General features: G+C 39.3%; 1 protein-coding gene across 2 annotated transcripts in view; it reads left to right on the plus strand.

Annotated features, from left to right (window-relative positions):
- Positions 1 to 13,891, plus strand: part of PHLPP2 (PH domain and leucine rich repeat protein phosphatase 2) — a 73,138-nt gene that overhangs the window by 41,846 nt on the left and 17,401 nt on the right. Inside the window, exons 7-12 of one of the 2 annotated variants that reach the window (XM_036834199.1) lie at positions 459 to 605; positions 987 to 1,217; positions 2,470 to 2,672; positions 7,352 to 7,412; positions 10,645 to 10,740; positions 12,045 to 12,200. In XM_036834199.1, the coding sequence (XP_036690094.1) occupies positions 459 to 605; positions 987 to 1,217; positions 2,470 to 2,672; positions 7,352 to 7,412; positions 10,645 to 10,740; positions 12,045 to 12,200 (894 nt within the window). The remainder of the gene's footprint in view (positions 1 to 458; positions 606 to 986; positions 1,218 to 2,469; positions 2,673 to 7,351; positions 7,413 to 10,644; positions 10,741 to 12,044; positions 12,201 to 13,891) is intronic. The other variant, XM_036834200.1, reaches the window with a different exon arrangement.

Raw genomic sequence — 13,891 nt, forward strand, 5'->3', positions numbered from 1 at the left:
ATTCATTTCAAGTGACTTTTGAGCCAGCATAATTTCAGTACAAAAAAAAGAAATTGCTTATAATGGGATTTGATCTGAAGGTTTGTTAGCTATTCCTGTGTCCATGGGTTGATTAATTATTGTTAAGGCTTTCGTATATTGCACGTAGAAATTTAATAAAGGAAAAGATTTGAAGCATATCAGTAATGATTGATTCACTTTGATAGAAAATAATTGTACCAATGTGAGCTTTTCAAGATTTTCTGCCTTTTTAAGGAGAAGAGAGAACAACTCCTGTCGCACCAGACCTGGTTTTCTCAATAGCTTGGACTGGGTGTTAGTCATCTTAGTGTCTATGCCACACATAATGTTTGGCACATACTGAGTGCTCAGTAAATATTTGCAGAACAAATTCTTTGATGGACATTTAGAATAGATCACTTTTTCATTCAGTAGTATAATGTGTCTTTGCTTTTTAGATTTTCTCAGCTTAAGGGCCTGAACTTGTCCCATAATAAGCTTGGGTCATTTCCTGTACTGTTATGTGAAATTTCTACCCTGACCGAGCTCAACCTTTCCTGTAATGGATTCCACGACCTGCCGAGTCAGATTGGCAATCTGCTGAAGTAAGTATCTGACTTTTACTAGATTTGTCTTTTCCTGTGTTTGCAGCATAAGGAACTTGTCTGGCATTTGGAATGAAGGTAGTTCCATGAGCTCTTGCAGTGAAATAAATCATGCAATTATGAGGATTCTGGTCAGCAGCAGCTACTTGCCTACAGAAGTAACTAGTCCCTCAGTTTTAACAGCAGAGGCTCTGATTACCCTTGATGTTAGAGGGACCATCTGTATTTCAGTTATCTTAGTAAGAGTCTATTTAGATAGACTTAGGGCATTTTATCATTATTGGACTCATAATAAGTTAATGACAAGTCAAAATCCATAATTCTAGTTCCATCCATTCCAGTTAAAACCTTTCATCAAGTAGTTTTGTTTTCTTCTTGCAGTCTTCAAACCCTCTGTCTTGATGGCAACTTTCTGACTACTTTACCTGAAGAATTGGGAAATCTGCAACAGCTTTCCTCCCTGGGAATTTCCTTCAACAACTTTAGTCAAATTCCCAAGGTTTATGAGAAACTCACTATGTTAGATAAAGTGGTTATGGCAGGAAACCAACTGGAAGTGCTAAGCCTGGGGGTGCTGAACTGTATGAGCCACGTCAAACATGTGGATTTGAGGTGAGGTCATTCTTCACCATGCCTTCCTTTCGCCTGACCTCTAATGGACCTTTACGTTTTCTTTTTATGAAGACTCTTTAAAACATTAGGATTTTAGAACACTGTATGTTTTCAAAGCTGTAGTTAAGCTTCGTTTTTCACTCAATGGCAGAGAGATTATGAATGAGGTAGGTGTACCATGTGGTAGAGACAAAGGTTATTCTGACTTACCCTCCCAGCAATGTTTTATGAGAACTCCGATTTCGTCACATTCTTACCAGTGTTGGATTTTAGCAGTCTTTTTCCTTATTGTCAATGTAGTAGGTAGAAAATAGTATTTCATTGTTTTAATCAGCATTTATGGTGAGTGAGTTGAGTGTCTTTTTGTATGCTTATTGGTAGTTTGTATTTTTCCATAAACTTGACCATTTTTCTGTTGAATCATTGGGTTGCTTCTTGATATCTATTGTATTATAATTAAAATGTTAACAGTTTTACTAACAATTTTTAATAAGAGTTTTATTCCCTTTTTAAATATATTATTTATTATTTATTTATAATCTTTTCCTAAAGGAAGCTAGTAAAACACACATACTGGATGTTTTGTCATTTACACTAAGTCATCAATGTCCCTTATAAAGACATAGTAACAGAAAAATTTATTGAAATGCAGGAAAATGAACAGGCCTGCATGCATTAAATCAGATACTTATATAGAAGAGAACAAAGAAGTCATCATTTTCTATAATTTGCCCTTGAACTATTCCATATTGATACAGATTATTTTCCTCTTCATTAATTGCGGTAATGGGAATCTTAGCACTAGAGAGAGTAGGCAGAGCAGCAAGAGGAAGTATGACTGCTTCCTCTTTCTCTTACCCGGTGCTTACTCCGTGAATGCCTTGCTACTCCTAACCCGACAGGTTATGTTAATCTTCTTGTTCCTTTGTCCTATTCCTTCATCCCTACCTAATATACTTGGTATTTGGGTGCAAGTTTTAAACTGTTCGTGGGCATGGTCCCCTTTCCTTTCTCTTTATTTAATTTGTACATGTATTTGCCAATCTGGATTGTCTCTAACTTAGTTTATAAACAAAGAACTCAAGGTACAGCTATCTGTGGTTACTTACTTAGTACCTTGCAAAATGAGGCAAGTAGTGAAATTCTTATGCTGTTTAGGAAAGAGAAAAAAGGATCATACTTCTATTTTTCTTTTGGTCAGCGCATTTAGTAAAATTTATTTCTAATGATTTTCTTATTTCTGAATATTAAGGATGAACCATCTGAAAACCATGGTTATTGAGAATCTGGAGGGAAATAAGTACATCACCCACATGGATCTGCGGGACAATCGGCTGACTGACTTAGATCTTAGCTCCTTGTGCAACTTGGAGCAGCTGCATTGTGAGCGCAACCAGCTGAGGGAGCTGACGCTCAGCGGCTTCTCCCTTCGAACACTCTACGCCAGTTCGAACAGTGAGTTCTCTACCCAGCCTCCTGTATTTCCTCTTGTAGCTCTTGTCCAAGCTTTCCAAGAACAATGGCATCTGGGGTGTTCCTCAGATACTCTGCGAAGCGGAGTTTGAGGTTCACTGAGACCTAGCTTTAAGTTTGCCGTCGACACTTCAGTGGTTGAGATATGCATAAAAAGACATTGCAGGACAATTTGAGATTCACTAAGTGAACATAATAATAAGAGGCATTCTGCAAAATGACAGGAAGTTAGGAGGGTGGGCAAGCACGTTCAAAAGAGAATATGGTCACATATTCAGTGATGGTCTAAAACAAGGGTTGTCCAGCTACAGCCCAGGGGCTAAATCTGGCCTACCATCTGTTTTTGTATGGCTCACGTGGAATGGGTTTTTACATTTTTTAGTGGTTGGGTTTTAAAAAAATCAAAGGAAGAATAATTTTGACATGGGAAAGTTATATGAAATTCAAATTTAAGTGAATAAAGTTTGATGGGCACACACCCACATTCGTCTACATATTAACCACTCTCATGCTACAGTGGCAAAATTGAGTAGTTTTAAGAGAGACCACATGGCCCACAAAGGCCAAAATATTACTAAATATTTAGCCCTTTACAGAAAAAGTTTGCCAATCTCTAGTCTAAAACCTTGTGCTGCCTCAGTTCCAGAATGAGAAGCCCTTCATTTCAATAGTGATTTATTTGCCCCAGGAATATTTTTCAATGTAAAAGGGCTCATATTTGTTGAGGCCATTCTGTTTATAGAGAGTTCTTCTTTACCGAAGAAGTTATACAGTTGACCCTTGAACAACATGGGTTTGAGCTGTACAGGTCCCCTTTTTTTGGTTTGTTTGTTTTGTTTTGTTTTGGCCACACCATGCAGCTTGCGGGGTCTTCGTTCCCCAACCACAGATTGAACCTGGGCCACAGCAGTGAAAGCACTAAGTCCTAACCACTGGACCACCAGGGGATTCCCTGCACAGGTCCACTTAAACATGCATTTTTTTCAATAGTAAATACATTTGACCCTTGAATAATGCAGGGTTTAGCGTCACCAGTCCTCTAAACAGTCAAAAATGGGAGTATAACGTTACAGTTAGCCCTCTGTATCCATGATTCCGTATCTGTAGATTCAACCAACCACGGATTGTGTAGTATTGTAGTATTTACATATATATATAAAGTTATATGCGGATTTTCGACTGCACAGAGGGTCAGTGCCCATAACCCCCACATTGTTCAAAGGTCAACTGTAACTACTTTTTCTGTGTTTAAAGAACTAAAGGAGGGCTTCCCTGGTGGTGCAGTGGTTGAGAATCTGCCTGCCAATGCAGGGGACACGGGTTCGAGCCCTGGTCTGGGAAGATCCCACATGCCGCGGAGCAACTGGGCCCGTGAGCCACAATTACTGAGCCTGCGCGTCTGGAGCCTGTGCTCCGCAACAAGAGAGGCCGCGATAGTGAGAGGCCCGCGCGCACCGCGATGACGAGTGGCCCCCGCTTGCCGCAACTAGAGCAAGCCCTCGCACAGAAACGAAGACCCAACACAGCCATAAATAAAAATAAATTAAAGAAGTAAAGAAAAAGATGTTTAATTTCACTAAGTATCAATCAAAGAAATGCAAATTTAGATAATACCATTTTATACTCATCAAATAAAAATAATAACACTAAGCTTACTGAAGATGTGGAGAAGCAGTACCTCTCAAACGCTGCCAGGGGGAGTTGGTAAAACCAACACGGAGAGCAGCATGATGGTGTCAGAGAAGACAAAGATACACAGAGCCCGTGTTCTAGCAGCTCCCCTGCTTGGAATATCTCCCAGACACTCACATAGGAGATGTGTCCTAGAATGTTTATCACAGTATTGTATGTTATAGTGAAAAAAACTAAAAATATGACTATAAATAGGAAAATGGGTAAACAAAACAGTGATAAATTTATATAATAGAATATTGCGCAGCAATGGAAATGAATGTACTAGAGCTTTGTGTATTAGTATGGGTAAATCTCAGAAATCTTTTGAGCAAAAAAAGGAAGTGCATGTTTTGATATCCTGCAGTGAAAGGAATGGTCCTCTTGAAACAGAAAGGTACCTATGAATTACTCATTCTAAACGCCTGTGGATTGGACTTCCCTGGTGGTGCAGTGGTTAAGAATCCACATGCCGTGGAGCAGCTAAGCCTGTGTGCCACGACTGCTGAGCCTGAGCTCTAGAGCCCGCGAGCCACAACTACTGAGCCCACGTGCCACAACTACTGAAGCCCGTGAGCCTAGAGCCCGAACTCCACAACAAAGAGAAGCCACCGCAATGAGAAGCCCGCACACCACAACGAAGAGTAGCCCCCCGCTCGCCAAGACCCAACGCAGCCAAAAATAAATAAATAAATTTATTAAAAAAAACAAAAACAAAAAAAATAAAAGCCTGTGGATTTAGAATGAGATACCAAGATCTGTTACCCCTCCATGGTGTTATTTCCTTTTTGCCAATTGGAATCAGATAATTCTTGGTTTTTCTGACTTTTTAAAATTTTGTTCCCCTTTTTGATACTCTTGTGACCCATATTGGTCTGATTTTTGGAGAGATTAATTATATTCAGGATTTTATTACTTCAACTGGTGGTCAAGAATAAACATAAATGAGGTTTGCCTTCTTATTTTTAACACTATGTTAGGTATTCAGGAGTCAGTGGTTGAGTACACTATGATAGTTATATCAAATTTTAAAACACATAAAAATGTTGTTTGCTTAGCTCTAAGTATGCCATGACAGTATGAAAGAATCCATGGGAATGATAAAAATCATATTCCGGATGGTGTTTGCCTCTTGGTATGTGCAGTGTTTTAATTCTTAAAAAGGCTGAAGCATATAAGGCAGAATGTCACGATTTGTTAAAAGCTAGGTGATGAAAAAAAAAAAAAAAAAAAGCTAGGTGATGGGTGAAAGAATATTCATTATTTTATTCCCTTTTCTGTATCGCTAAAATATATTATTAGGATAAAAGAGAGTTAAGACTTCTCTTTTCATTGCCTTTTATCATGTTATAGAAGCTTCAAATTGTAGCTTAGATTAATTGCTTAGGGCTGTTTGTTGAGTCGTGCTGTTTATACATGTTGTGAGATGGTAGTAGTTCTTTTGTCCTGGAAATACTTATTATCAGGCCTAATCTGTATTCTTAAAATATCTAGAGAATCTGAATGACTGGCCCTCTGGGAAAAGACCCATTGACATACATGTAGGCCTTCTTCGTAGATTCTGTCACAGTACTGTTAATGGGGCTTGTTCTGTTCACAGAATCCTTAAATTCTACAACCTGGAAGAATTCACATCAACACTTGAAGTTTTGACACCTCAAAAGTAAAGAACTCAGCTTTCAGCTTCACAAAAGAATTTATCCAAATGGCCAATTAGCATAAGGGAAGTGCCATCACACCAGGGTCATCAGGGATATGCAAATTAGAATCTCAGTGTGACACCACTGCACACCTACCAGAATGACTAGAATAAAAAAGGCTGAAAATACCAGTGCCAGTTGTTGGGTGTGTAAATTGTTGCAACCACTTTGGAAAACTGCATGGTAGTATCTCCTGAAGTCACACATATGCACCCCCTGCACTCGGCAGTTCCTCTCCTAAGCTTGTATTCAACATAAATGCTTATGTTAGTCCACAAAAGACGTGGACAAAATGTTCACAGAGGCACTATTCATAGTAACCCCCAGCTAGACAAGACTTAAAATGCCCATCAACTCTACAATGGGTAAATAAATTGTGGTATATTCCCAGGAAAAATTTTATACAGCCATGAGAATGGATGAACTACAACCATATTCAGTAACATGAACAAATATCTCACAAGCGCAGTGTTCAGTGATGAAGCCAGACAAAAAAATTGTATATAATGAACGTGTGTATTTATATAAATAGGTAAAAGTAATCTGTGTGTGGGGTAGTGACTAGAGGGAGGGGGGATGAGGGGAAGTTTCCGGGCAGCTGGTACTGCTCTGTTTCTTGATCTGCCTACTGGTTATACCAGTATGTTCTTTTTGTAAAAATTCATTGAGCTATACATTTAAGATTACTGTACTTTTCTTTATTTGTTTTGCTTTAATTAAAAATTAAAATGTTGCCAGGGAAAATTCAGTTATTCATTTTTAAGGTTAATAAGCTAAGCAATTATTGTTAACATTTAACAGCTGCCTGATCCAGTGTGACTCTGGTGCAGTACCCAAGATCCTCCAATTAGTTGTTGTATTTGGTTTTCAAATGCGGATCAAGTAGTTAAATAAAGTTAGTCAATGTGAGTTACCCACTGTTTTCTTTTAATTTTTAATTTTAATAGATCTTTATTGGAGTATAATTGCTTCACAACACTGTGTTAGTTTCTGTTGTACACCAAAGTGAATCAGCCATATGGATACACATGTCCCCGTATCCCCTCCCTCTTGAGCTGGGGCGAAGTGAGAGTAGCATCAACATATATACACTACCGAATGTAAAGTAGCTAGTTGGAAGCAGCAGCGTAGCACAGGGAGATCAGCTTGGTGCTTTGCGATACCCACTGGTTTTCATCTTTAGTTCATGTCAGTAGGTGACATCAATTTTCATCGGCTTTCCCCCTTGTTTACTCTCAGTTACATTCTTCTTTGGAGAACGTCACTAACACCAATCTGTTTTCTGATTAGGGCTGACAGCAGTGAATGTCTATCCAGTACCCAGTCTGCTCACTTCTCTAGAACTCTCCCGGTGAGTGTGTCTCATGAGGGTGGTGCTTGTTTGATTCCTGTATTTAAGAGATGTCTGTGGGCACTTTGACAGTTTTGAGGTACAAGAAATGCTAATACATTGAAATATGTGGATAACCGGGAGAAGAGCAAAGGTTGAGTGGAGGAATAAGTTTAATGGCCATGCTATTTAGATAAAGGAAGGTCCTCTTGAAACAGGAAGGTGCCTCTGAATTACTCATTGTTAAAGTTTGTGGATTTAGCATGAGTTGTAAACAAAGACCTATTTCCCCTCCATGGCAGTGATTTTCTTTTTCCAATTGGAATCAGATAATTCTTGGTTTTTAGTGACTTAAAATGTTATTCTCTTATTTTTTTTATACTCTTGTGACCCATGTTAATCTGATTTTCAGAGATATTAATTATATTCAGGATTTTATTTCTTCTGTTAGTGGTCAAGAACAAATGTAAATGAAGTTTGCTTTCTTTCCTTCATTCATTTTTAATACTGTGTTAGGCATTCAGGAGTCACTTGCTGAGTTTTACAGTCTAGTGGAGAGTTTGACCATCAAATAAGCAGTAAGAGGGCAGCATCATAAGTGCCGTGAGTATAGAGTGCTAGAAGCAGGTAGAAGGGGCAGTGGACAGAGTCCTATATGCTCAGGGTTTTCATAAAGATTAAAGGAGACAGTAAACGCAAAATATGTAGCATAGTGCCTGGCATAAAATGAGTCTCTCAAAAAATATTAGCTGTGATAGCCAGGTTTCTTTTTGTTGTTGTTACTTTATCATCATTATTATTAAGCTATTGTTCTAGATTCCCTTCCATCCATTTCTTTCTGTCATATCTTCCCATCAAAACCCCAACATGGATCAAGACTAAGATTGACCTTCCCCACTGAGCTTGATCATTACTGAAGAAGATCATGTATTTAGTTTCCAGCCTCATCTGGAGTCTCTTCTGCCGTCAGCTCCTTCGAGTGTCCTGACATCTGTTCCAAACTGCTTGGCTTCTCTCAGCCCCACCGCCCCTCACCTCCTCGTCTCCAGAGCTCAGTTTCCCACTTGACTGGGAAAATAGAGGTCATCATGGGTGATCTCTCAGCTTCCTAGCCCCTTGCGTAAATTCATGTAGATTCATGTCCATTCTCTGCTTCTTTCCTCTGTTCAAGGCTAGGCCAGCCCAGCCATCTGTGCCTTTGATCCCGTCCACTCCCACTGCTCTGGACCTTGCTCTGTTACTCATCCTCCTCCTCCTCCTCTCACGCGTGTTCGGTGTTTTTCTTTTCCTTGGTCTCTGCGCACACTCATAGCTCCTCTGTCTTAACAAACAAAAAATGTTCCCTTTATCTTGCAACCCCTCTAGTTATTGTCTGTTCCCTCATCCCTCTGATCCCTTTTTGTCCAAATTTCTCGAGAATTATCTGCATTTCTTGGCTCAATTTCCTGTTCCCCTTTGTTCACCCCACCACAACTGGCTTTAGATCTCCTCTTGTGGAACTTTTCTGTATTGACACTGTTCATCTTGTTTTCTTTTCTTCAAATGTGCTGTTTCCTTGGCCGGCTGAGACCATGTGATTTTCTTTTCATGCTGCTCTGACCATTTCTTCTGTCTCTTCCTTAACTCCTCTTTCTTAGCTAGCCCTTTAAAGGTCAGTTATCCCAGGGTCTGTCTTTGGCCCACTGCACTTCTCATTTGGCACGATCTCATTTACTCCCAGGATTTCACTACACTTCAGTGTCAGCATCACCCAGATCACCAGTCCAGACTCCTTCCTTCAGCCTCAGACCTGTATGTCCAATGTCATAACAGATGTTTCAACCTGCACTTCTCCAAGTACCTCAAATATATGCAAAATTAAATTTATTATCTACCCCTCCACCCCTCCAACTTGTCTTGTTTTCTGTTTTGGCTTTTGGCATTATCATAAGACAATCGGATCCAGATGGACACCACTGAAATTCATGATTCCCAACCTCATTTGGAGCTTATCAGTCCTTTCTCTGGATAGGATTTCCTCTCTGGTCATCTAGGCTAAAGCCTAAATATCACTTTTGATTCTTCCCTCTGCTCCTCCACTCACATGTCTAATCCATCTCCAGGTCATTTTGATTTTTGTCTCCTAAATGTTTCTGGCGCCCCCTCCCCTCCCTTCCAGGTGTGTTACTACTCATTGAGGCCCTTATCATTCCCTGTCTGGAATTCTCTAACAGCTTCCTGATCATGCTTCCTTTTACTGATAGAACCACCTCAACCAGACCTCCGTGTATTCACAGAGCGAGCTCTTAAAAGTGCAAAACTGCTCACCAACCCTTCAGTGATCCCCCTACATCTGCAGGATAGAGTCACAACCTCCTAGACATGATTAGATATTTCTAGCCTTGTTTCTTCCCACTCTGTGCTCTGTATTGGCTGCTCCAGCGTCACCAAACTGCTGATTATTATTTTCTTGCCTCTGTGCTCTAGCTCATGTTGTCACCTCTCGCTTGGAATGTCCACCACACCTCCGGTGTGTACAACATTCTTCAGATTCTGCCCCAGATGTCATATTTCTTAGGGAGCTTGCCTTGAAGTGCTTCCTTCACTAAGCAGTCAGAGCAGCATCTGCGTTTCTCTCACAGCACTTATTTCATTCTGCCTCATCGTATTGATCCATCGGTCAGTAGATACTTTGAGGCTTGGGGAAGCTAAGTAACATCTGAAAATAAATTCCTGTGACTGAATATCTGCCCAGTGCTCTACTAAATATTTGAATTCACATTCTAAATGATCCGGAACTTTTCTCCCACTAGTTTTCTTTTGTCCTTACTTGCTCACTTTTATTCATTTGGTTCATTTTTTCCCAGAATTTGCTTCTCTTCTCCCCCCATCATTACTTGAGGAAATCCTACTCATCTTTGAAGATTTGTTTAAAATGCCTCTTCTTCCTTTAAGGCTTTCCTCCCCTCTCCCCATCCCATCCCACCACCTATGTGCTTTTCTATACTGAAGGCCTTTGTATCTTCAGTGAGCCCGCAGCACGCTTGATCCAGTGTCATGCATGTATGTGTGCTCGTCTCTCTCCACGTTTCTATCAGCGACATTCATTGAGCACCTACTGTATTCCAGGCAGTGCATCAGGTATGCCTTGGGGATAGTGCTTCTGCCCTCAGGGAGCTCAGGGGACCATTAACGATACATTACAGACTAGTGAAACGGAATGAGTTCCACTCATCATCTTAAATTATGCCTTTTAATTATTTATTTTCTGCAGAAACCTGCTTGAGTGTGTCCCTGACTGGGCCTGTGAAGCAAAGAAGATAGAAATATTAGATGTGAGCTATAATCTCCTGACAGAGATTCCTATGAGGTATGCATGTGTTATTGTATATATTATGTGTATATTTAATTAATTTTCCTATATTTGGGTTGCCTTTCAAGGGTACTTTGATTCATTTGTTCAGTAAATATTGAGTATCTGCTAAGTGCAGGGCAGCGTGAGTGCCGTAAGGAATACAGTAACGCCTAAGGCATAGTCTTGGCCTGCAAGGAACTTAGTAAACAGATAGTCGGGGTGACTTGTGCAGAGATAACTGTGATAAAATGTAACAAGAGTTGCTGGCATAGGTCAGTGACATGATAGTGACAATAGAACCTTTGTACTGGATGATTTATTATGAGCTGGGCAATGTTCTAAGACCTTCACTTTCATTATCTTATTTAATCCTGTATCAACCTTATTTTATAAGTGCTGTTATCCTCTTCTTACAAATAAGGAAACTAAGGCTTAGAGTGGTTAGGTAATTTGTCCAACATTGCACTTAACTAGGAAGTGATAGGAGCTGGCATTTGAATGTAGTCATTCTTACTCCAAAGCCTCACTCTTGGTCACTACACTATATAAATAAAATGTTTTAGAAATTCAGAACTTCGGATAATTAGAGAATGCTTCATGCAGAATGCCTGTTTGAATTGACCTTTATAAGATGGTAGGATTTCTGTATGTGGAGGGGAAAGATATAGGAGTTGGGAGGTGGGAGGGGGGTGTATATTAAAAAGTACCAAGATGTGAAATGTGAGGTTATTACTTAGTGGAGTCTTTAAAAGTAAATTAGAGGGTTTGTAGCATAGTAGGTATGAACACAGCTTTGGAGTCAGACTTTAATCCAAATCCTGACTATACCATTTACTACATTTGATGTGAGATCTTTGGCAAATCAAAGTCACTTAACCCTTCTGGACCTAATAGTTAAATGTCCTGGCACATTTTAAGAATTGAATAAGGAGTAGTGTTTGTTATAATAAATTTTGTTATTAGCTTATTATGATCAATTATATTAATATTAATAAATTTACTGAATTTTTGGTGCTATCTGTCTAGACCTAAAATCTAAATTGATTTATTACACAAATTGCTTTTTTTGTTTAGACGTGTTCTGGGCTGTGTGCTTTCATTATTAATTCACCTTTTCCCTGAATGACTTCCTGGTGGGTGGTGGGTAAACATATGGTTGTGGCTGCTTTCTTGGCTCAGGCACCTGTCAGTGATTATACTGTCTAGAAGAACACAATTCTATTAGTTTACTGATTTTAGTTAAATAGCCAAGGGCAGACTCAGGAAGAGAGATTTAAGTCAGTTTTTTGTTGTTGTTTCTTTGTGCTCTATCCCCTTAGAATCCTTAGTAGCTTGAGTCTTAGAAAACTAATGGTGGGACACAATCACGTGCAGAACCTTCCAGCGCTGGTGGAGCACATCCCTCTCGAGGTGTTGGATATTCAGCATAACTTGCTCACCAGGCTGCCAGATACACTCTTCTCTAAGGCCTTAAAGTAAGTACTGTGGATTTTATTTAGAAGAGCAGAATCATTGGCTAAGCAAACTGCCTGGACTTGTCATTGGAGTGACCTTTGGAACCATCTTTACAGAGTGTTTATCTCATAATCCAGCTATGGGTGGAGACTTATTTGCAATTTGTATGGAATAAAATATGACACTGTCTTTTTTTTATATAAATTTATTTATTTATTTTTGGCTGTGTTGGGTCTTTGTTGCTGCGCGCAGGCTTTTTCTAGTTGTGGCGAGCGGGGGCTACTCTTCGTTGCAGTGCACGGGCTTCTCACTGCGGTGGCTTCTCTTGTTGTGGAGCACAGGCTCTAGGCACACAGGCTTCAGTAGTTGCGGCACACGGGCTCAGTAGTTGTGGCTCACAGGCTCTAGAGCACAGGCTCAGTAGTTATGGCACATGGGTTTAGTTGCTCCGTGGCATGTGGGAATCTTCCTGGACCAGGGATCAAACCCGTGTCCCCTGCATTGGCAGGCGGATTCTCAACCACTGCGCCACCAGGGAAGCCCCATGACACTCTTATGAGGCAGGAATCTTCAACTCAAAAGGTGAAATAACCATCTAGTACTTAGGAAGTTACAGTGTTGTAAACAGATTTAAAGAGCATGGGAAGGTTCAGGCTTTCATCTCAGAAAGCCTCTTTGATCTTCAAATAGAGGTTTCAGCATTCTGATACAGCTTCTTTGGGTACTTTTCAGCTTTTGCATTAGGAGAAAAGGGCATACCACTGAAGTTAATTTAGTTTTTGCTTCTAGCTTTGCTAAGCTATCATTAAGTTATATTCTTTATTTGCAGGGCTTTTTTATTCCCTACTTTGAAAACTGTGCATTTAAAGTTATGTTGTTCCAAAAGTATTATTTACTTTCTCATTGTAAATTAACAAATAGATAGTATGTCTTCTTATTTTAATACCTGTAATCAGGTTTATTTAACACGTATGTCACCATTAAATGAAAATTCGTTTTTAATTATAGTTTTCTGCAATATGGAGAAGGCAGTATTGTTCTTCAATTTTGACATGGGGAAAGCAGAGAGAAACAGCCTAGTAATTTAACTAGGCTGCAGGAGGCATACAAAAAGCATTTAGCCCACAAGTGTCTGGCTTTTCTCTGGCAGTTTATATATCTCTTAATGTGTAATATGCTTGGTTGGAGTTTCCTAAAAATAAAATCTTTGGAAATTCTAAAAAAACATTTGAGGGAAATTTTCTTTTTGGAAAGTTTTAGTGCAGTAACATTTGTTAATTAATAAGTATTTGTTAGTAATGCATTACAGTACATTTCATTCTGATGAGAGTCTGAATAAAATTAGTTTCAGCTTTAGAATCTTTAGTAAGGAAGTTACCTAGCAGTTGTAGCAAACTGTCAATAATATTTAATACTAACTCTGCACAGAGCACTTTTGGGATATATGAAGACACAGACACACAGTTCCCTCAACAACTTAAAAGCTAATTAGCAATGTGGATCATACAGTTTGAAGAAGACTTAAGAACACAGAAATTTAATAATATTAGCTGCCTTTTACTGAGCATGTTCTGTATGTACTAAACACCATGCTAGGCAGATTTTTTAAATCATACCATGTTTTACTTCTTAGATTGGTTAAGATTAAAATGAATTATGATACTGAGGGTTGACAAAGGTGTGACCAAATGCAATCATATATCCTTCTAGT

This window comes from Balaenoptera musculus, chromosome 19 (genome assembly GCF_009873245.2).
Source record: "Balaenoptera musculus isolate JJ_BM4_2016_0621 chromosome 19, mBalMus1.pri.v3, whole genome shotgun sequence".
Lineage (NCBI taxonomy): Eukaryota > Metazoa > Chordata > Mammalia > Artiodactyla > Balaenopteridae > Balaenoptera > Balaenoptera musculus.